Source organism: Oncorhynchus clarkii, chromosome 30 (genome assembly GCF_045791955.1).
Source record: "Oncorhynchus clarkii lewisi isolate Uvic-CL-2024 chromosome 30, UVic_Ocla_1.0, whole genome shotgun sequence".
Classification (NCBI taxonomy): Eukaryota; Metazoa; Chordata; class Actinopteri; order Salmoniformes; family Salmonidae; genus Oncorhynchus; species Oncorhynchus clarkii.
In genome coordinates, this window is record NC_092176.1 from 43554225 (window position 1) to 43579236 (window position 25012).

General features: G+C 42.3%; 1 protein-coding gene across 1 annotated transcript in view; it reads right to left on the bottom strand.

The window, feature by feature from the left end:
* LOC139390087 (NADH:ubiquinone oxidoreductase subunit S4) overlaps positions 1–13785 on the bottom strand; it is a 34463-nt gene extending 20678 nt beyond the window's left edge. Inside the window, exons 1-2 of the mRNA XM_071137231.1 lie at positions 13619–13785; positions 4839–4917 (exon numbers count right to left, since the gene is read on the bottom strand). Of these exons, the coding sequence (XP_070993332.1) occupies positions 4839–4917; positions 13619–13701 (162 nt within the window). The 5' untranslated portion in view covers positions 13702–13785. The remainder of the gene's footprint in view (positions 1–4838; positions 4918–13618) is intronic.
* Positions 13786–25012: the final 11227 nt, after the last annotated feature.

Here is a 25012-nt window from a genome sequence, read left to right on the forward strand (position 1 = left end):
CTAGTCCCAGTATAGTCTCCTGTCTGACTAGTCCCAGTATAGTCTCCTGTCTGACTAGTCCCAGTATAGTCTCCTGTCTGACTAGTCCCAGTATAGTCTCCTGTCTGACTAGTCCCAGTATAGTATAGTCTCCTGTCTGACTAGTCCCAGTATAGTCTCCCGTCTGTCTGACTAGTCCCAGTATAGTCTCCTGTCTGACTAGTCCCAGTATAGTCTCCTGTCTGACTAGTCCCAGTATAGTCAGTCTCCTGTCTGACTAGACCCAGTATAGTCAGTCTCCTGTCTGACTAGTCCCAGTAAGGCCCCCTGTCTGTCTGACTAGTCCCAGTATAGTCAGTCCCCTGTCTGTCTGACTAGTCCCAGTATAGTCAGTCCCCTGTCTGTCTGACTAGTCCCAGTATAGTCAGTCTCCTGTCTGTCTGACCAGTCCCAGTATATTCTCCTGTCTGTCTGACTAGTCCCAGTAAGGCCCCCTGTCTGTCTGACTAGTCCCAGTGTAGTCCCCTGTCTGTCTGACTAGTCCCAGTATAGTCAGTCCCCTGTCCGTCTGACTAGTCCCAGTATAGTCAGTCTCCTGTCTGTCTGACTAGTCCCAGTATAGTCAGTCTCCCGTCTGTCTGACTAGTCCCAGTGTAGTCTCCTGTCTGTCTGACTAGTCCCAGTGTAGTCTCCTGTCTGACTAGTCCCAGTATAGTCAGTCTCCTGTCTGTCTGACCAGTCCCAGTATAGTTTCCTGTCTGTCTGTCTATTCCCACTAAGGCCTCCTGTCTGTGTCTAACTAGTCCCACTATAGCCTCCTGTCTGTCTGTAGGGCCAGTCCCAGTATAGAGTATAGTCTGTCTGTCTAACCAGTCCCACTATAGCCTCCTGTCTGTCTGTGGGGCCAGTCCCAGTAAGGTCTCCTGTCTGTCTGTCGAGCCAGTCCCAGTAAGGCCTCCTGTCTGTCTGACTGACCAGTCCCAGTATAGTCAGTCTCCTGTCTGTATGTTTGACTGACCAGTCCCAGTATAGTTTCCTGTCTGTCGAGCCAGTCCCAGTATACCGCCTGTCTGTCTGGGTGGTGTGTACTTCACCTCTGCTAGGCAACTGGCAAATAGTGTTCTCTCCACGGCAGTCGTGTCAGTGGAGGTCTCGTTGGTAAAACTAAAGACTGTCGTCAAAACAAAGACGGTTCTGCCGAGTTGCTGCAGGAAGAAAAGAGAGGAAGGTTCCACTCGGACTTCAGTACCTTACCTAGTTATTTACAGATTGTCATTTTGATCTTATGCCGCTTTGGCAACTAGGTGTGTGTTTGGCAACCTATTTGCGCCTCTCCCTGTAGGCTTTACAGACGCTCCACACCCCTTGGCTGCAACCCTTATAAATTTAGTGTACCCTGAGAGCACAACCCATGTGCAATTCCTGGTCTCTGGCAGCGCTCGGGAAGTGCTGATCTGCGTTTAACACCGCAGAGTTCATCTCAGCCAATGCTGACCTTCAGTCCCTAGACTTTTTGGCCCTGATGGGAGACATGGATCACCCCAGAGAATACGGTTACTCCAGCTACTCTTTCTTAATCCGACTACGTTTTCTCTCATAGTCCGAGAGCATCTGGTCGTCGTCGCAGTGGTGGCACAGGGCTAATAATTTCTCCTAACTGGAGATTGTCTTTTCTCCCTCTCTCACATGTCCATCTCCTCATTTGAATTCCATGCTGTCGCTGTCCTTTGTCCACTCAAGCGTAACAGTGTGGTCATCTATCACCCACCAGGTGCCCTCGGAGAGTTCCTCAATGAGCTTGACACCTTGATAAACTAATTTCCTGACGATGGCTCACTGCTCTTCGTACTTGGCAACTTCAACCTCCCGACGTCTGCCTTCGATTCACTTCTTTCCAGCTCTCGCTGTCGCGTCCTTGCCTCTTGACCTCACCATTTCCTAATCCCTTCCAATTCACAAGGCAATACGCTTGACCTTGTCTTTACTGTAACCGAAAGGTCACTCATCCTGTAACCGAAAGGTTGCTCGATCGAATCCCCGAGCTGACACGGTAAAAATGTCGTTCTGCCCCTGAACAAGACAGTTAACCCACTGTTCCCCGGTAGGCCACCATTGTAAATAAGAACTTGTTCTTAATGGACTTGCCTAGTTAAATAAAAGGTTCAATAAATTAAAATAAAACCTCTCTCTCCAGATTAAATCCTGTGACTAGTGAGGTCTGGCTGCCTGACAACCTGCCCACTCTACCCAATCCCCTCCTCCAGACCATCTCTGGAGACTTTTCTTTTCAAAACACTTGAGCATGCCGTCTCTCTTTCAGAACGATCTTGACCCTAACCAGTTAGGTTCCAAAAACGGGTCACTGAACGGAGACTGCTCTTCTCTGTGTCACAGTCTCTCTGCTCTGCCAAAGCTGACTCTCTCTCCTCTGTTCTCATCCTCCTAAATCTATCCGCTGCCTTGGACACCGTGAACCATCAGATCCTCCTCTCCACACTCTCAGGGCTGGGTGTCTCAGGCTCTATCAGATCCTCCTCTCCACCCTCTCAGGGCTGGGTGTCTCAGGCTCTATCAGATCCTCCTCTCCACCCTCTCAGGGCTGGGTGTCTCAGGCTCTGCACACTCCTGGATTGCATCCTACCTGGCAGGCCGCTCCTACCAGGTGATGTGGTGCAGACACAGATCCTCTCCACATACTCTCACTACTGGTGTCCCCCAGGGTTCAGTTCTAGGCCCTGTCCTCTTCTCTCTATACACCAAGTCACTCAGCTCTGTCATATCCTCACATGGCCTCATATCATTGCTATGTGGATGGACCTCAACTACTTTTCACCTTACGTCAATCTGACAATCAAGTGGCGACATGCATCTCTGCGTTCCTGGCAGATATCTCAACTTGGATGTCGGTAAACCACCTCAAGCTCAACCTCGACAAGACAGAGCTGCTCTTCCTCCCAGGGAAGGCCTGCCCGCTCAAAGACCTCTCCGTCACGGTTGACAACTCCAGTGTCGCCTCAGACAGTGCAAAGGACCTTGGCGTGACCCTGGACAACAACCCAAACCGAGCACTCCATTCTGCCACCTTAGGTCTCTTGGCCATCCCACCCCTACGGGAAGGCAGCTCCCGCTCAGCCCAGTTAAAGCGCTTCTCTGTCCTGGCACTCCAATGGTGGAACCAGCTTCTCCCTGAAGCTAGGAGAGCAGAGTCCCTGCCCATCTTCCTGAAAACATCTTAAACCCTACCTCTTCAAAGTGTTTCTTAAATAATACCCTTTTTTACCTTGACACCCCCACTCAAAAGATATTTAAAAAACATCTTTCCTGAACAAACACTTGCACCCCCCCCCCCTGCCTTTCTAGCTCTGACTTTGCTGATAAGCTACTTTATTGAGGAAGTGTCTTCACTATGCCTGTGATGTGGTTGTCCCACCTAGCTATCTTAAGACGAATGAACTGACTGCAAGTCACTCTGCATAAGAGCGTCTGCTAAATGACTGAAACGTTAACATTTTCACGTCCGATTGGCCAGTCCCATTATATCCTCCTGTCCTCTCTCTGGTCAGTCTGACTGAGCATTAAAATGGTCAATCTGCAGTTTCTACGACAACTTCTCGACTTATAAAATGAATGAAATCTACAAAATGATTCTTAACAGAATATAACTTAAACAAATGCGTCATGATCTTAGTTCAACTGTCGCGTCACTACCCAAAATATAAGCTTGTTTTATTCCAACGTTTGTAAACAAATTAAACGTAAACAAACATTCTATAGCCTCAAAACATGGTTGAAACTATAATTGTTGATATCATGGATGGTCAGTCCTTGCATCCATATCTCTGTCTATGAATTTGAGAGTGGTTACATTTCTCCAGCCTCATCCCTCCCGCTTTTAACAATTTGAAACAGTGTTGGGGGAAAAAAATTAACATTTGCGGATTGCCCCTTTAAGCTTCTCTCTCCACCACAATGAAACATCTCTGTGGCCCACAATGCTGAAGCACCGTCCTCTGCGTGAGAATGAATGCAAGTGGCTGAATGAGTCCCCCGTTCATTCTTTGGTCCCCTTTTCTCTTCACCGTGTCTCCTGCTGTGAGGACTGAGGAGAGACAGACGGACGGAGAGGCTGCTTCTCTAAATGGGACCCAATTCCTTATATAAATGCCACTACATTTGACCAGGCGGCCCATTGGGAACAAGGGACCATTTGGATGTAGCCGGGCCCTGTGCCGGTCAAAGGCTTTCTCTGTCTGTGCCAGGGTGGCCAGCTCAGGGACTGGGAAGCACACAACGACCACAACATCCATCCACTTACACCAGCCTCCCATCTTATCTCCCCATTACTTCACCTGCAGTGTAAAATAAGAATGTTCTTATAAAAACACAGCCAGCCTTGGTACAGTATGTTCAAAGCACGCCAGAGGCTTGCTTATCAATGTTTATGTTATACAACGAAGATGAGAAGGATGACTGTGAAGACCTTGGATTTCTAGAAACATGAAATTAGCCTTTGACTTGAGAGCTCTGTATGATCTAATGTGTTGGGGGAGACAACCTTCTGGGGGGGACCTGTTTAAAACAGGCTGTGATATTTCTAATCTGTTTGATGACATTTACAATTATATTTATAAAACAACTTACAATTATATTTATAAAAGAACTTATCTGTTCCATTCATGTGTGGAACTAGGCTAACACACAACTGATGTCGTGAGACGTGGATAGCGTGACGCATGGAGGTGGGGGACACCGTGAGAGCAGAGTTGGACGCCGTCACACGAGAGATACTGTCATGTGACAGACACGTTGAGCAGGAAGTGTGTGTGTGTGTGTGTGTGTGTGTGTAGCCTATTACTCACCAGCTTCTCGTCCACGGTGATCAGTTGCGTCTCTTGTCCTGCTTTCTCTGCCAGCCTACATCCCGACAGGCTCACCGACCTGCAATGGCAACGCAGGAAGTTAGAAGACTGTTCATGGCAAAGAATCACACACACACACACACACACACACACCATTACGCAAACAAGTTAGGAACTTCCATGACAATTAACTGTCTTGGAAGACTCAGCGGAGGAGAAGAAAGGAGGGAAGGAAACAGTGAAAGGAGAGAGACGGGGGGGGGGGGGGTATTTTCCTTCCCCATTAGTTCTGTCTGGTGAGTTTCTGGCTCCTGCTTGCCTGTTAACCAGACGAACCTGCTGGGTTCAACCCATATTTGACATATTTCAAAACACAGCATTTGCCCCAAGCCTGTCTGGAATGCCAAAATGGGAGGGGTTTGGGCTGTTCAAATTATTCAAATCGGTTCCATCGCACAATCAATCAAGCCCAGCAAAAGTATCTGAACAGTGTCAAATAACCTTTGAACCCAGGTCTGCTGATGAGTTGACGACAGACCACATTTTATGTCGGCTCACCGCCACAGAGTGCCTAAGGAAGGACTGGGATGGCTCTGTGTGGAGTAGTGAACATTGCTGGCTTGTCATGAAACAACCAGGAAGCCTAGCCAGCCAACAATGTCCTGGTCAAACCATGGCGACTGAGTCAGTGGGGCAAGAACTGGGGCGGTTCTGTGAGAAGTGAACAACGTGGCCTACTGGCTATTAGCTTGTCACAAAAACAGCCCAGTGGCCAGCCAGGGACTGGAGCAAGCCAGGGAGGTAGATTTGCCCGTCTGTGTTAGTCCATGGAAGACCAGCCCGTTGATAGCCTGGTTAAATAAGACTATTGAATGGGTCATATTCATTGGTGCACACTGTAGCAAAAATGTTTTGTTTACGGGAAAAAGAAGAAAAAATAAGTTTATTGGATAAAGTCAGGTAGGTCCCTTGCCATTTCAGCCTGTTTGCTTCCTAGTGAATAAGACCCAGCTGAAGCGGCAGGGAACGCTCCCAAAATCCGGGGACAACGTACAGGCTATAGGCTACGGATGACCAATCAGATGTACAGGCTACGGATGACCAATCAGATGTACAGGCTACAGGCGACCAATCAGATGTACAGGCTACAGGCGACCAATCAGATGTACAGGCTATAGGCTACAGATGACCAATCAGATGTACAGGTTATAGATGACCAATCAGATGTACAGGCTATAGGCTACGGATGACCAATCAGATGTACAAGTTATAGGCTACAGATGACCAATCAGATGTACAGGCTACAGATGACCAATCAGATGTACAGGTTATAGGCTACAGATGACCAATCAGATGTACAGGCTACAGATGACCAATCAGATGTACAGGCTACAGATGACCAATCAGATGTACAGGCTACAGATGACCAATCAGATGTACAGGCTATAGGCTACGGATGACCAATCAGATGTACAGGCTATAGGCTACAGATGACCAATCAGACATGGATAATCACACTACGGGTTCTTTGAATTTAAAAAAAGAGAATAGGCCTACCATAACTGTTTTACAGGTATGTTTCCATGGCAAGGCTAGACGTGAATCACCCTGTTCATATGTAGTGTGAAACAGGAAACACATTTACATGCACATTAATAACTAGATCAACTCATTATGACAGTAGGTAGATGGAGATCACATCTCTGGAGTCACACCCCCCCCCCCCCCCCCCCCTCCCCCTCTCCTCTCTAACTGACCACTCTCATAGAGGAAAGTCAAATGGCCGGACCTGATGGTTGACGACCTACACAACCTGGGACGGGATAGGACGGCACAGAGGTCCAGACGTCACAGCACTGCGCTCCAAGGAGATGGCGGAGACGAGTGAGACAATAACACAATCAAGTTAACTAGCTAAAGCGTTTGCTTTACAATAATGAGTCGTCCACATGTGCGTATCTGATCCGTCTGTTTATTTTTTAGCTATAAAAATGTACATGGATACCATGTCATTATGTCATAACCTTTATCACAAAATGTTGTGCATATTTATAAAAAATAAAAAAATATCAGCGCTGTTGTTACCACAGTCACAAAGTCAAATTGGCCAAATCGTGAAAATTCATTAAAGAAATAATGTTTTTGGTCTTAATTTAAAAGTTTCAGTAAAAGGTTAGGCTTAAGGTTTTTTTTTTTTTTTTTATCAGATTTTAAAGTAGAGAAAATGTAGAAATAGGCCGGGATGTAAAACTTTGTGGCTGTGGTAACTAGTGACGATAGCTCTGACGTCATTTACAGGCGCATCCAGGTCGAGGCTCGCTATCAGAAGGAACATGAAGCACTCCGTGCTATCAGCAGCAACATGGACAACTCCGTGCTATCAGCAGGAACATGGACCACTTGGTGCTATCAGCAGGTCAGCAGGAACATGGACCACTCCGTGCCACTAAGTCATGATACAATTGTTTCCTTCACATTGCATTATCCAAGCTGTATCACAACCGGACGTGATTGAGAGTCCTTTAGGGCGGCCCAATTTGTCGTCATCTGACCTGCCTAGTTAAATAAATAAAAATGATAGAAATTTCAAGAGTTAATACTACACTCATAAGAAGTGGAGAAGCCCTAGACCCCATACAACATTCTACTCCTGGAGTAAATTCCTGTCAGAGACCAATTACAGGGTTAGGCAGGAGGCCCTGGGCCAGTGGAGACCGATTAGAGGGTTAGGCAGGATGCCCTGGGCCAGTGGAGACCGATTAGAGTGCTAGGCAGGAGGCCCTGAGCCAGTAGAGACCAATTAGAGGGTTAGGCAGGAGGCCCTGGGCCAGTGGAGACCGATTAGAGGGTTAGGCAGGATGCCCTGGGCCAGTGGAGACCAATTAGAGGGTTAGGCAGGAGGCCCTGAGCCAGTAGAGACCAATTAGAGGGTTAGCCAGGAGGCCCTGAGCCAGTGGAGACCAATTAGAGGGTTAGGCAGGAGGCCCTGAGCCAGTGGTAGGTGAGAGCTCTCTTTCAAGCACACTCCCTACCTCTATCCATCTCTCTCCGGGTGCTACAGAGTGACTGGTCCAAGGACCTCTAGAGCCTTCTGACCCACTACTTGCGATATCTACAGAGCACAGAGAAGTAAGCTGCACTGGGTAAACCTCCTTCACTATGGCAGTCTGCTTGTGTGATGTCAGCATATTATCCAGGGCCAATGGTTAGACAGGATTTACTGTACTCACTCCATCTCATGCTCAATTCTCCCTGGTCTGTCTGCATTGCTGCTTTTCTAGTGATTTAACTCCCTTTGAATCACCCCCAAAAACACAAAGAATAATGATCCTAGTCAGTCAGTAACTTAGTTAACTAAAAACGTTGTTTTCCCATCTACATAACATTGCAAAAAAAATCTGAAACTTTGTCCTAAAACAAATGCTGAAAAATGTATCCATGTTTTTGGCCACTTCTAGGTTAGACTACTGCAATGCTCTACTCTCCGATTACCCGGATAAAGCATTAAATAAACTTCAGTTAGTGCTAAACACGGCTGCTAGATTCTTGGACTAGAACCCCCCCCAAAAATGTGATCATATTACTCCAGTGCTAGCCTCTCTACACTGGTTTCCTGTTAAGGCAAGGACTGATTTCAAGGTTTTATGGCAAGCCTACAAAGTGTTACATGGGCTTGCTTCTACCCATCTTTCCGATATGGCCCTGCCGTACATACCTACACGTACGCTACGGTCACCAGACGCAGGCCTCCTTACCGTCACTAGAATTTCTAAGCTTTCTACAATAGAGCTCCATTTTTATGAAATGTTCATCCTATTCATGTGAGAGATTCAGACTTGGTCTTGATCTTTAAGTCTTTACTGAAGACTCATCTCTTCAGTAGGTCATATGATTGAGTGTAGTCTGGTCGAGGGGTGTGATGGTGAACGGAAAGGCACTGGAGCACCAAACTGCCCTTGCTGTGTCTGCCTGGGCGGGTTCACTCCTCTACGCCGGGATTCTCTGCCTCTAACCCTATTACGGGGCCTGAGTTACCGCCAATGTCTTCAGTAGTTGTTTTTTTTAACCTTTAGTTAACTAGGCAAGTCGGTTAAGACGGCCTAGGAACAGGTTAACTGCCTGTTCAGGGGCAGAGTTGACAGATTTGTACCTTGTCAGCTCGGGGATTCGAACATGTTATGACTCCAACCACGTGAAAGTCCTTAGGTGTGTTTGAATACTAACTACACTAACATACTATTTGCGACAGAAATTGAATATGTAGTATACAAGCAGTGGACACTATTTCCGTGCTTTTAGGGCCCATAATGCAATTCTTCCCAAAAATGGGCATGGCTTCACTAAATTTTCAGATTTGAAGAAAATATGCAGCCGAAGTCTGATACAAAATCATCGCTTTAACTAATGACAAATGTAAAAATGTTGAGCAATGTAATAAAGCAATGACTTTTCAGATAACGTGTAACTTATGTTGGCTGACAATTTGTTAGCTACGCTGTCCTTACGAATCGCATATCATAACAGCAGGATGTACCGGTATGTTAGCTAGCTACCTAACGTTAGTTGGCTACTGATACATCGAACATGCCAGTATATTAACTATATCCTCTCTAACGACACAGTGTATCGAATTGATTATTCAAGTCATTCTTAGCTTAGCGGCATAGTCGTAATGCATTCGTAAATTCGCTCTCTGGCTATCTACACCGATTTCAGAGCACTCTCATCTGAGTGTGCCAGAGAGCAGAATAACTAATGAATTTATGAGCGCTCAACACCAGTTGAATATGGCCGGTGTCAGTAAATGTAAATGTACATACACCTTAAACAAATACATTTAAACAGTTTTTCACAATTTCTGACATTTAATCCTAGTAGAAATTCCCCGTCTTAGGTCAGTTAGGATCACCACTTTTATTTTAAGAATGTTAAATGTCAGAATAATAGTAGAGAGAATTATTAATTTCAGCTTTTATTTCTTTCATCACAATCCCAGTGGGTCAGATGTTTACATACACTCAATTAGGATTTGGTAGCATTGACTTTAAATTGTTTAACTTGGGGCAAACATTTTGGGTAGCCTTCCACAAGCTTCCCACAATAAGTTGAGTGCATTTTGGCCCATTCCTCCTGACAGAGGTTGTATAAATGAATCAGGTTTGTAGGCCTCCTTGCTCGCACACACTTTTTCAGTTCTGTCCACACATTTTCAAAAGGATTGAGGTCAGGGCTTTGTGATGGCCACTCCAATACCTTGACTTTGTTGTCCTTAAGCAGTTTTTCCACAACTTTGGAAGTCTGCTTGGGGTCATTGTCCATTTGCAAGATCCATTTGCAACCAAGATGTAACTGATGTGGATATATTGAAGCATCATCTCATTACATAATTTCTGCCTCATGATGCCATCGATTTTGTGAAGTGGACCAGTCCCTCCTGCAGCAAAGCACCCCCACAACATGATGCTGCCAGGACTCGTTTTACTGTGGATATAGATACTTTTGTACCCGATTTATCCAGCATCTTCACAAGGTTCTTTGCTGTTGTTCTGGGATTGATTTGCACTTTTCGCACCAAAGTACGTTCATCTCTAGGAGACAGAATGCGTCTCCTTCCTGAGCGGAATGGAGGCTGCGTGGTCCCATGTATTTGTACAGATGAACGTGGTACCTTCAGGTATTTGGGGCGGTAGGGTAGCTTAGTGGTTAGAGCATTGGACAACCGGAAGGTTGCAAGTTCAAACCCCCGAGCTGACAAGGTACAAATCTGTCGTTCTGTCCCTGACCCACTGTTCCTAGGCCGTCATTGAAAATAAGAATTTGTTCTTAACTGACTTGCCTAGTTAAATAAATAAAAGTACTTTTTATTTTTTTTTATCTTTAATTGCTCCAATGGATGAACCAGACTTGTGGAGGTCTACCATTTTTTTTCTGAGGTCTTGGCTGATTTCTTTTGATTTTCCCATGATATCAAGCTAAGCGGCACTGCGTTTGAAGGTAGGCCTTGAAATACATCCACAGGTACCCCTCCAATTGACTCAAATGATGTCAATAAGCCTATCAGAAGCTTCTAAAGCCATGACAATTTTCTGGAATTTTCCAAGCTGTTTAAAGGCACAGTCAACTTAGTGTATGTAAACTTCTGACCCACTGGAATTGTGATACAGAGTTATAAGTGAAATAATCTGTTTGTAAACAATTATTGGAAAAAGTATTTGTGTCATGCACAAAGTAGATGAAACAGACTTGCTCACAACAAGCAACCCTTGACAAAATTCTACATCTATTCAAGGTGAAAATTATGAATCAGACATCTTATCGATAGCAACAGCTCATGGTCCTAATGGAATCAAGTTTTTTTGTCTCAATGGAGGAACATAGTCAGAGAAATGCTGATGAATGTCTTGCTCGAGCTGTGTATGCAACTGGTTCACATCTGATGCTCACAGGCAATGTGTAATGGAAGAGATTTCTGAATGTTCTTTACCCAGCATACACCCCTCCAACCAGACATGCTTTCTCTACTCATTTGCTAGATGCAGAGTTCAGAGCTCAAGTGAAGGTCCAGCAAATCATAGAGAAAGCAGACTGTATTGCAATCATCTCTAATGGGTGGTCGAATGTTCGTGGGCAAGGAATAATTAACTACATCTCCGCCCTTCAAACAGTAGTCTACAAGAGCACAGACACAAAGGACAACAGACACACTGGTCTCTACATTGCAAATGAGCTGAAGGCAGTCATCAATGACCTTGGACCACAGAAGGTATTTGCACTGGTGACAGACAATGCTGTGAACATGAAGGCTGCTTGGTTTAAAGTGGGAGGAGTCCTACCCTCACATCCCACCCATTGGCTGTACTGCTCATGCATTGTATCTGCTCCTCAAGGACATCATGGCACTGAAAACATTTCCCCAACTCTACAAGAGAGCCAAGGAAATGGTTAGGTATGTGAAGGGTCATCAAGTTATAGCAACAATCTACCTCACCAAGCAAAGTGAGAAGAATAAGAGCACCACATTAAATCTGCCCAGCAACACCCATTGGGGTGGTGTTGTTATGATGTTTAATAGTCTCCTGGAGGGGAAGGAGTCTCCAAGACATGGCCATATCTCAGTCTGTCAATATGGACATCAACATCAAGAGGATCCTCCAGGATGATGTATTTTGGGAGAGAGCGGTAAGCAGCCTGAAACCTATAGCAGTAGCCAGTGCACGGATTGAAGGAGACAATGCCATCCAGTCTGATGTTCCGACTCTGCTTGCAGATGTGAGATAATACATCCGTACTGCCCTGCCCACTTCACTGTTGCTCCAAGCAGAGGAAACTGCAGTTCTGAAATACATCAAAAAACGTGAAGACTTCTGCCTGAAGCCCATACACACCGCAGCATATATGTTGGAACCCAAGTCTGCTGGCAAGAGCATCCTGTCTGGTGTAGAGCTCAACAAGGCCCATGTCATCGCTACCGTGTCTCATAAATGTGAGGCTTTTTGAGCCTGACAACGAGCCATCCTCAACAAGGTTGGAAAGTGACAGTGAAGATGAGGCCTCAGAGTCTGATGTTCAAGAGGTGGACATAGAGGTGGTCAGAGTGAGGTCAGAGTAAAATGGTCAGAGTGAGGTGTTCTCTCATTTGTGTCTGGAAGTAGCTAGTAAGTTAGCTTGGGTGCTTGACTGTCGTTGTGAGGTCAGAACGGCGATAGCAAAACGCTCTCTGAATTTACCAATGGACCATCTTGACAATTTACAAACACCCAGAACGCACTCTGGCACTCCAGATTGAATTGACAAACCCGCACAAAGTCATAAAATGTCTAGATATTAATTTGCTATGCTAACAGGCGGTTGCATAGCAACAGCATCCACTTCCAGTGGACAGGCGAAGTGCTTAGGACAGTCAACTGAAAGAATACCGTTTATTTACTCTATACTAAAATGAACTAATAGTAGAAAGTATGTAGCATACAGTATGTTATTATGGGTATTCGAACGCAGCTCTTGTGAAAAGTGACACAGACACGTTTTCATTTTCGTCAAACAAATTTGGGTGCTTTCAAGACAACTGGGAAGTCGGAAAAATAAAGAGGTAAAGTATTTACTTCCGGTAAGAAAAGAAAGTAGGAGCTCTATATATAAAGAGGCCCGAGTTCCCGACTTGGATAACCATTCAAAGATATTTTTTCCCAGTCGGAACTCATTTTTATTTTGAGTTCCCAGTTGTCATGAACCCATTGAAGTAAGAAGTTGAAGATTTTCGAGTTCAGTTGTTTCTGAACGCGGCATTGATATCTAACGAGTGACATTGATTTTTGACGGACTGCACAGCTCGGTGTGAGACTTACCTTATTCTGCGTATGAATTTAGCCAGCCGACGACATGACATCGCATACAAGCATGATCGCGGATTTCTGCCCATCTCCACATACTGTACTGTCTTTGCTGCTAACTAGCTAGTTAACACATTTAAAGGACACACGCAGCTAGCTAACGTTAACACTAGCGATTAACTCCTTAACTAGCTATGACTTATTTACACTGCCTTTCACAAAAACCAATACAACAATCCATACTCATTATCACCTAGAAATATCCCAAGAACACATCGTGAAACGTAACTTTTGTGTTGTTTGTGCTAAGCTAAATAGCTAGCTAAAGTAAACCAATGACACAGGCATAAACTAGCTAACAATGGCATGTTATGACGAATATGAGGATAGAAACTCGTTGTGCGACAGAAATATGACTATAGCAATGTAGCAAAATAAAAACATAATTACCTGACAGGATTCAGGATTACTTTAGTGGCTGTATTTAGAAGGGAACACCGTCCCAAACCTAGAAGTGACATTGAGGACGCCATGATTCTGTCAACAGCTAATATGTACGGAGTACGGGAAGGTTCAAAACTTAACAAAAATAACTGCTGCTGGGCTTCTTCTTCTAAGTTTTTTTGGGCGAATCGCAACCAACAGACAGGTGCATACAGCGCCACCTATTGTTCTGGAGAGTGGGGCCGGTCGAAAGATTTCTATAATATTGTATTTTTTTTTATTTTTTTTATTTAACCAGGCCAGTCAGTCAGTTAAGAACTAATTATTATGTACAATAACGGCCTAGGAACAGTGCCACTAAAAGTGCCTAGTTCAGGGGCAGAACGATTTGATCTAGCAACCTTTTGGTTACTGGCCCAATTCTCTAACCATGAGGCTACTCGCTGCTCCTATTAACTAACCCTGAATTTAAAATAAAATAAAATAATTCCCATCCAACTGTAATAGTATAACTTTAGACTGTCCCCTCGCCCATACCCGGGCGTGAACCAGGGACCCTCTGCACACATCAACAACAGTCACCCACAAAGCATCGTTACCCATCGCTCCACAAAAGCCGTGGCCCTTGCCGAGCAAGGGGAACTACTACTTCAAGGTCTCAGAGCAAGTGACGTCGCCGATTGAAATGCTATTTAGCGCGTACTACCGCTAACTAAGCTAGCCGTTTCACATCCGTTACACTCACCCCCCCTTTGACCTCCTCCTTTTTCCGCAGCAACCAGTGATCCGGGTCACGGCACCAATGTAACAGTATAACTTTAGACTGTCCCCTCGCCCATACCCGGGCGCGAACCAGGGACCCTCTGCACACATCAACAACAGTCACCCACGAAGCATCGTTACCCATCGCTCCACAAAAGCCGCGGCCCTTGCCGAGCAAGGGGAACTACTACTTCAAGGTCTCAGAGCAAATGACGTCACCGATTGAAATGCTATTTAGCGCGTACCACCGCTAACTAAGCTAGCCGTTTCACATCCGTTACACAACCTCTCTGACCCTATCAAACAACCTCTCCCTTTGTACGTCATACATTTCACAAAATAATACTGTTCAACCGTTTCCTCCATTACACATTCCATTACCATGTTTCCCTATCAATTTCAAAGATTAATTCAATCCCTTATGCCCTAACCTTATCCTACACAACATAACCTCCTACCTTCCGTTCCCATTATATGACATTATCTCCTGTACATATTTACTTGTGCTATAAAAAAATATATATCTGCCCTTACTACTTTCCTCCCATTGTCTCTGCCAGCAATCTAACCCCATTTTTCTGAATCAATGTTTAAATTTCCCCATCTACCCAACTCCACGTGTATATCCATAATATAATTTTGCCTTGCTCTTTTTTGCTATTATATCTACTATATAATATATAATATCCACTACATAATATCTACTATATAATATCTACTATATAATATCTACTATATAATATATAATATCTACTATATAATATATAATATCCACTATATAATATCTACTATATAATATATAATATCTACTATATAATATATAATATCTACTATATAATATATAATATCTACTATATAATATATAATATCTACTATATAATATATAATATCCAATATATAATATCTACTATATAATATATAATATCTACTATATAATATATAATATCTACTATATAATATCTACTATATAATATATAATATCTACTATATAATATATAATATCTACTATATAATATATAATATCTACTATATAATATATAATATCTACTATATAATATATATCTACTATATAATATATAATATCTACTATATAATATATATCTACTATATAATATATAATATCTACTATATAATATATAATATCTACTATATAATATATATCTACTATATAATATATAATATCTACTATATAATATATATCTACTATATAATATATAATATCTACTATATAATATATATCTACTATATAATATCTACTATATAATATATATCTACTATATAATATATAATATCTACTATATAATATATAATATCTACTATATAATATATAATATCTACTATATAATATATAATATCTACTATATAATATATAATATCTACTATATAATATATAATATCTACTATATAATATATAATATCCACTATATAATATATAATATCTACTATATAATATATATCTACTATATAATATATAATATCTACTATATAATATCTACTATATAATATCTACTATATAATATATAATATCTACTATATAATATATATCTACTATATAATATATATCTACTATATAATATATATCTACTATATAATATCCACTATATAATATATAATATCTACTATATAATATCTACTATATAATATAATATCTACTATATAATATCTACTATATAATATATATCTACTATATAATATCCTTTAACTCCTGTATGAGCTTGTATCCAACAGAACTGAATTTCAATACCATGTCTTTGTAGCCACAAGAACATCATCATTATTTCTACCCATAAATCCTCACATTCTGATTTTCCAGATCTTAAAACTGATGCAGAGTCTGAACATATTACTACTTTTCTTGGTTGCTCCTTCCTCTATCCATTGCAATACAACAATTATCACAAGCAATTCTGTTGAATATGCAGATAAATCATTAGTCACTCTTATGCATAGATTAACGTCAAACTCAGGAATAAACACACCTTGCTCCTGTCTTCCCATTCATGGGATCATTTGTATACACTGCAAGACAAGAATACAACTGATTACTAATATCTTGATCCACTATTATTTCTACATTATCTTCTTCACACAACTGTTTGTTTTCTTCTATCAGGCTAAGACCAACATGTGGTCTTGTATAAAACTACAGTGGCACATTTCCTATTACCACAGATGGCCCTATAACAACATCTCTGAGTCCATATTCATCAACTTTTCATTCAAACTCTCGCCCAAAACACTTGTTTTGATATCGTTTATATTCCCAACAGTCTTCCAGTAGCGTCAGTGTAGGATGATCTATCGTACTACCCTTCAGTGTTTCACAGTATGCCAGGGCTGGCTTAACTCGTCTAAGGGATAGTGGCATTTCCCCAGTATACACTTATAAAGCCTCTACCGGTGTAGTTTTAAAAGTGTCATCGCACATCCTGAGTGACCTTGCTTGCATCCTATCAAAGGCGCAACAGCAATGTAAAAGCTGCAGAACCAATTTAAAAAGCACCTATAATCTACAGATCTATCTCATCAAAGTAAGATAAAATATTCAGTAAAGATTGCCTATCTGCCCCCCCCCACCAACCCCCAATCATGACCAACTATGGTCCTCATAAGATGTAATACTTTCTTACATGCAGTCTCAATAAATGTAATATGTCTCCAGCTTTTCATCAAACCATAGGCCCCAAAATACTCACAATTCTGTTACCCTTTCCAGTCGTTCTCCATTTAATTGAACACTGACATATTCCTTAAACTTTTTGTTAGTGAACAACATATGGCAATATTTAACTAAAGATAACTTGAAACCCCGTGATAAGGACCATTCCTCTACTGCTACAACTGCACCTTACATTTCCTCGATGACATAAGGAATATTCCTTCCCCTTTTCCAAATGGCACCTTCATCGGCATATAACTCCGCCCCCTATACCCTGTCCGATATCCCCGAAGATATCGTCACTCATCAACGTGAATAAGATAGGACTAATAGCACTACCCTGTGGAGTTCCATTTTCCACCTCGTATTCTCTTGATAACTCCAATCCCACCCTTACCTGGAAGGTTTGGTCAAACATGCAATCCATAATACAATCAGTAGACCTTCTTGTCACATTGTATGGCAATTTTGCACATGCTTTTTCAATATCAAAATATACTTTTGACATCACTTCCTTCATTGCCAAAGCTCTGGTCACCTCAGCATTCCAGGTGAAGCTGGTTGAGAGAATGCCAAGATTGTGCAAAGCTGTCATCAAGGAAAAAGGTGGCTAATTTGAAGAATCTAAAATATATTCTGATTTGTTTAACAATTTTTTGGTTACTACATGATTCCATATGTGTTATTTCATAGTGTTGATGTCTTCGCTATTATTCTACAATGTAGAAAATAGTAAAAATGTAAAAATTAACTAGCATTAGTAGCTGTGTCCAAACTTTTGACTGGTACTGTATGTTGGTACATGAATGGGAAATGATCACTACCTATCGTGGATTATATTTTCACATCCCACTCACATATTCCAGCAATGGAGGAGGACAGTAATGTAAGATCTAAACATGAAGATATACTTCTAGTCACATTTACCCGTGTCCCCTAACCATCATTTATACAAACTAGTCCCCTCCGCTCCATAAAGTCTTCAGCCACATTGGTATCTGTGGTATTGCTGCCCCACAGGCTGTTATGTGCATTCATATGTCAAATCAAATCACATTTTATTTGTCACATACACATGGTTAGCAGATGTTAACGCGAGTGTAGCGAAATGCTTGTGCTTCTAGTTCCGACCATGCAGTAATATCTAACAAGTAATATAACAATTCCACAACTACTACCTTACACACACAAGTGTAAAGGGATAAAGAATATGTACATAAAGATATATGAATAAGTGATTGTACAGAACGGCGTAGGCAAGATGCAGTAGATGGTATAGAGTACAGTATATACGAGATGAGTAATGTAGGGTATGTAAACAAAGTGGCATAGTTTAAAGTGGCTAGTGATACATTTATTACATAAAGATGCAGTAGATGATATAGAGTACAGTATATACATATACATATGAGATGAGTAATGTAGGGTATGTAAACATTATATAAAGTGGCGTTATTTAAAGTGGCTAGTGATACATTTATTACATCCAATTTTTCCATTATTAAAGTGGCTGGAGTTGAGTCAGTATGTTGGCAGCAGTCACTCAATGTTAGGGATGGCTGTTTAACAGTCTGATGGCCTTGAGATAGAAGCTGTTTTTCCAGTCTCTCGGTCCACACTATATCTCCGTCGGAAGAAGTGGACCAAGGTGCAGCGTTGTACGTGTTCATGATTCTTTATTTAATCCAAACAAAACAACTTCACGTTCTGAAGGCTACTCAGAGCTAAAAAAACAAAAAAAAAAAACATCCCACAACCTAAGGTAGCAAAACATGCTACCCAATCAGATTGATTGACTCAGATTGATTCCCAATCAGAGGCAACGATAGACAGCTGTCCCTGATTGAGAGCCATAACCGGCCAAAACATAGAAATAAAGAACATAGAATGCCCACCCAAATCACACCCTGACCAAACCAAAATAGAGACATAAAAAGGCTCTCTAAGGTCAGGGCGTGACATGGATTTTGCAACGATGTCTAATTCAGATACAGAGATGGGCTTACAAGGACTATAGTAATCAAACAATGTGATATCCCCCCCCCCCCCCTTCTCTACAAATCTCCACTGCCACACATGCATGTTCTTTGAAATCATGAATCTCTCTATGGGCTACACCTTCTTTGATAAATATAGCACACCCATCAAATCAAATCAAATCAAATTTTATTTGTCACATACACATGGTTAGCAGATGTTAATGCGAGTGTAGCGAAATGCTTGTGCTTCTAGTTCCGACAATGCAGTAATAACAAGTCATCTAACTAACAATTCCAAAACTACTGTCTTGTACACAGTGTAAGGGGATAAAGAATATGTACATAAGGATATATGAATGAGTGATAGTACAGAGCAGCATAGGCAAGATACAGTAGATGGTATCGAGTACAGTATGTACATATGAGATGAGTATGTAAACAAAGTGGCATAGTTTAAAGTGGCTAGTGATACATGTATTACATAAGGATACAGTCGATGATATAGAGTACAGTATATACGTATGCATATGAGATGAATAATGTAGGGTAAGTAACATTATATAAGGTAGCATTGTTTAAAGTGGCTAGTGATATATTTACATAATTTCCCATCAATTCCCATTATTAAAGTGGCTGGAGTTGAGTCAGTGTCAGTGTGTTGGCAGCAGCCACTCATTGTTAGTGGTGGCTGTTTAACAGTCTGATGGCCTTGAGATAGAAGCTGTTTTTCAGTCTCTCGGTCCCAGCTTTGATGCACCTGTACTGACCTCGCCTTCTGGATGATAGCGGGGTGAACAGGCAGTGGCTCGGGTGGTTGATGTCCTTGATGATCTTTATGGCCTTCCTGTGACATCGGGTGGTGTAGGTGTCCTGGAGGGCAGGTAGTTTGCCCCCGGTGATGCGTTGTGCAGACCTCACTACCCTCTGGAGAGCCTTACGGTTGAGGGCGGTGCAGTTGCCATACCAGGCGGTGATACAGCCCGCCAGGATGCTCTCGATTGTGCATCTGTAGAAGTTAGTGAGTGCTTTTGGTGACAAGCCGAATTTCTTCAGCCTCCTGAGGTTGAAGAGGCGCTGCTGCGCCTTCTTCACGATGCTGTCTGTGTGAGTGGACCAATTCAGTTTGTCTGTGATGTGTATGCCGAGGAACTTAAAACTTGCTACCCTCTCCACTACTGTTCCATCGATGTGGATAGGGGGTGTTCCCTCTGCTGTTTCCTGAAGTCCACAATCATCTCCTTAGTTTTGTTGACGTTGAGTGTGAGGTTATTTTCCTGACACCACACTCCGAGGGCCCTCACCTCCTCCCTGTAGGCCGTCTCGTCGTTGTTGGTAATCAAGCCTACCACTGTTGTGTCGTCCGCAAACTTGATGATTGAGTTGGAGGCGTGCGTGGCCACGCAGTCGTGGGTGAACAGGGAGTACAGGAGAGGGCTCAGAACGCACCCTTGTGGGGCCCCAGTGTTGAGGATCAGCGGGGAGGAGATGTTGTTGCCTACCCTCACCACCTGGGGGCGGCCCGTCAGGAAGTCCAGTACCCAGTTGCACAGGGCGGGGTCGAGACCCAGGGTCTCGAGCTTGATGACGAGCTTGGAGGGTACTATGGTGTTGAATGCCGAGCTGTAGTCGATGAACAGCATTCTCACATAGGTATTCCTCTTGTCCAGATGGGTTAGGGCAGGGTTAGGGTTAGGGCTTTTAAGTGTAGTTCACCATAAAACTCCAAAAGAGAAGAAGAAAGAACAGAAAGTGTTGCATGCTGAAGCAAAGAGATTGATAGAGGAAGATGGATACAGGGTGAGGGATCATCTTGAGGATTCCTGTGAGTAGGCAGAGACCAGAGAGAGTGATAGGAAGAATATGTTCTTCAGTAAGGTGAGCTTTTTAGCGTTTATAGCCATGGTTGTCAATTATACTGAAGACATGGATTGGAATTAAAAAAGAAAATAGAGGTTGAGATGGAAGTGGCAGAGAAGTACTTGTGATTGAGGGGATTTACTGCAGAACAGTTGCAGGTGGTAGTTTTCTGTCCTCTCAGACCGATGGTCTGCAGTAGACAGGGTTACAGAGTGGACAAGGTGGTGGTGAGTGGTAGTTTTCTGTCCTCTCAGACCGATGGTCTGCAGTAGACAGGGTTACAGAGTGGACAAGGTGGTGGTGAGTGGTAGTTTTTTGTCCTCTCAGACCGATGGTCTGCAGTAGACAGGGTTACATAGTGGACAAGGTGGTGGTGAGTGGTAGTTTTCTGTCCTCTCAGACCGATGGTCTGCAGTAGACAGGGTTACAGAGTGGACAAGGTGGTGGTGAGTGGTAGTTTTCTGTCCTCTCAGACCGATGGTCTGCAGTAGACAGGGTTACAGAGTGGACAAGGTGGTGGTGAGTGGTAGTTTTTTGTCCTCTCAGACCGATGGTCTGCAGTAGACAGGGTTACATAGTGGACAAGGTGGTGGTGAGTGGTAGTTTTCTGTCCTCTCAGACCGATGGTCTGCAGTAGACAGGGTTACAGAGTGGACAAGGTGGTGGTGAGTGGTAGTTTTCTGTCCTCTCAGACCGATGGTCTGCAGTAGACAGGGTTACATAGTGGACAAGGTGGTGTGTTTTTTTTAGACGGTTAATAGTTGGCAAGGAAATGTTCCTTTTTCCCTTTTCTCAGTTTTGTATTAAGAATGTAGGTAGGCCGTGAATGGCCTCACACACCAGTACAGTAGGTGGCGGTGTATACGCCTAAAAGTTGGACATGATCCGCCAAAACAGATCCTAAAGAAGAAGAAGACGGCGACGACTAGGAAGCCAATTCTTCTTCGGTGGTGGTCGAAAAGTGGGAACAAGCTGTTTGTTTGTTGCACAACTGTACTGTGGGGTCGGGGGTCGGCATGGCGGACAATTCAGAGGGCAGCGTTAGGACAATAGATAACGATGATGAAACCAGTGATGATCAGCTATTTACACCTGTTGAGAATAGGAGGATCGGGATTAAGAGAAATCACAATGAGGGATTAATACTGCTGGGGAAACAACGAGTAGTACTGAGAGTATACTTTTAAAAGGACCACCCACAGGTCAGAGTAGAAGGTTATAAAGTTATGGCAGTGTTCTCAGAGCCAGCAAGAAAGTAGTTCAACCCTTAGCATAATTATTTTTTTTTTCTTTCAAAAACAAGGACATTTCTAAGTGACCCCAAACATATATATATATATACAGTGCCTTGCGAAAGTATTCGGCCCCCTTGAACTTTGCGACCTTTTGCCACATTTCAGGCTTCAAACATAAAGATATAAAACTGTATTTTTTTGTGAAGAATCAACAACAAGTGGGACACAATCATGAAGTGGAACGACATTTATTGGATATTTCAAACTTTTTTAACAAATCAAAAACTGAAAAATTGGGCGTGCAAAATTATTCAGCCCCCTTAAGTTAATACTTTGTAGCGCCACCTTTTGCTGCGATTACAGCTGTAAGTCGCTTGGGGAATGTCTCTATCAGTTTTGCACATCGAGAGACTGAAATTTTTTCCCATTCCTCCTTGCAAAACAGCTCGAGCTCAGTGAGGTTCGATGGAGAACATTTGTGAACAGCAGTTTTCAGTTCTTTCCACAGATTCTCGATTGGATTCAGGTCTGGACTTTGACTTGGCCATTCTAACACCTGGATATGTTTATTTTTGAACCATTCCATTGTAGATTTTGCTTTATGTTTTGGATCATTGTCTTGTTGGAAGACAAATCTCCGTCCCAGTCTCAGGTCTTTTGCAGACTCCATCAGGTTTTCTTCCAGAATGGTCCTGTATTTGGCTCCATCCATCTTCCCATCAATTTTAACCATCTTCCCTGTCCCTGCTGAAGAAAAGCAGGCCCAAACCATGATGCTGCCACCACCATGTTTGACAGTGGGGATGGTGTGTTCAGCTGTGTTGCTTTTACGCCAAACATAACGTTTTGCATTGTTGCCAAAAAGTTCAATTTTGGTTTCATCTGACCAGAGCACCTTCTTCCACATGTTTGGTGTGTCTCCCAGGTGGCTTGTGGCAAACTTTAAACAACACTTTTTATGGATATCTTTAAGAAATGGCTTTCTTCTTGCCACTCTTCCATAAAGGCCAGATTTGTGCAATATACGACTGATTGTTGTCCTATGGACAGAGTCTCCCACCTCAGCTGTAGATCTCTGCAGTTCATCCAGAGTGATCATGGGCCTCTTGGCTGCATCTCTGATCAGTCTTCTCCTTGTATGAGCTGAAAGTTTAGAGGGACGGCCAGGTCTTGGTAGATTTGCAGTGGTCTGATACTCCTTCCATTTCAATATTATTGCTTGCACAGTGCTCCTTGGGATGTTTAAAGCTTGGGAAATCTTTTTGTATCCAAATCCAGCTTTAAACTTCTTCACAACAGTATCTCGGACCTGCCTGGTGTGTTCCTTGTTCTTCATGATGCTCTCTGCGCTTTTGACGGACCTCTGAGACTATCACAGTGCAGGTGCATTTATACGGAGACTTGATTACACACAGGTGGATTGTATTTATCATCATTAGTCATTTAGGTCAACATTGGATCATTCAGAGATCCTCACTGAACTTCTGGAGAGAGTTTGCTGCACTGAAAGTAAAGGGGCTGAATAATTTTGCACGCCCAATTTTTCAGTTTTTGATTTGTTAAAAAAGTTTGAAATATCCAATAAATGTTGTTCCACTTCATGATTGTGTCCCACTTGTTGTTGATTCTTCACAAAAAAATACCGTTTTATATCTTTATGTTTGAAGCCTGAAATGTGGCAAAAGGTCGCAAAGTTCAAGGGGGCCGAATACTTTCGCAAGGCACTGTATATATATATAACACCTTAGCCAAATGCATTTAAACTCAGTTTTCCACAATTCCTGACATTTAATTCTGGTAAAACTTCCCTGTCTTAGGTCAGTTAGGACCACCACTTTATTTTAAGAATGTGAAATGTCAGAATAATAGTTGAGAGAATGATTTATTTCAGCTTTTATTTCTTTCATCACATTCCCAGTGGGTCAGAAGTTTTACATACTCTCAATTAGTATTTGGTAGCATTGTCTTTAAATTGTGTGACTTGAGTCAAACGTTTGGGATAGCCTTCCACAAGCTTCCCACAATAAGTTGAGTGAATTTTGTCCCATTCCTCCTGACAGAGCTGGTGTAACTGAGTCAGGTTTGTAGGCCTCCTTGTTTTATAGGTTTGATTTATAGGATTGAGGACAAACCCCATGAATTTGCTAGCTAGGACCAACCCCATGAATTTGCTAGCTAGGACCAACCCCATGAATTTGCTAGCTAGGACCAACCTCTTACAGACACACCTCTTAGTATAATATAAACAACAAAGCGTCTCATAGTAAGTTTGATCTAGGCACATGTATCAGATTAGGTAGGAGTGCTGATCTAGGATCAGTCCATATGATCGTATTAGTTATTATTTAACATTATAGACTGATCTCAGATCAGCACTCCTACTTGAGATCATTCTGCCTTAAACAGCATTATTGTTACTCAATACATCTATGGAGACACATTTCATAGGGCTTGTAGTTAATGTAATTTCTTAAGGGACCAAGATATAGATCAATGTATACTGCATATCACAGTGTTGAATTCTTTGGTGAAATACTTTTTGGGGTGTTTTGGTGTCAGTGATTTTTAAAATATCTAATACGTTTTGTATATCAAAGACAGTGAGATTTCAGTCTCCTTTACGAGTCAAAAACAACAAACATGTAAGGAAAAAAAAAACGTTTTTTATTGTTTTACTCTTCATATCTATACAAATACCATCAGACTTTCTGTATGTACATATGACATTTACATTTTAAAAAAAGAACTATATACTTATAACAGAATTTTGTATTTCTCTTGTGATTTGTTAAAAATGAAAATGCGTTCTGAGAAAAACAACGGCAGTATGAGAAAAGCAAAGTGATGAGGTTTAATACAGTGTATGTGTATAGCATTTTAGTCAGGTGAGCTCTGCAAGAGCTACATG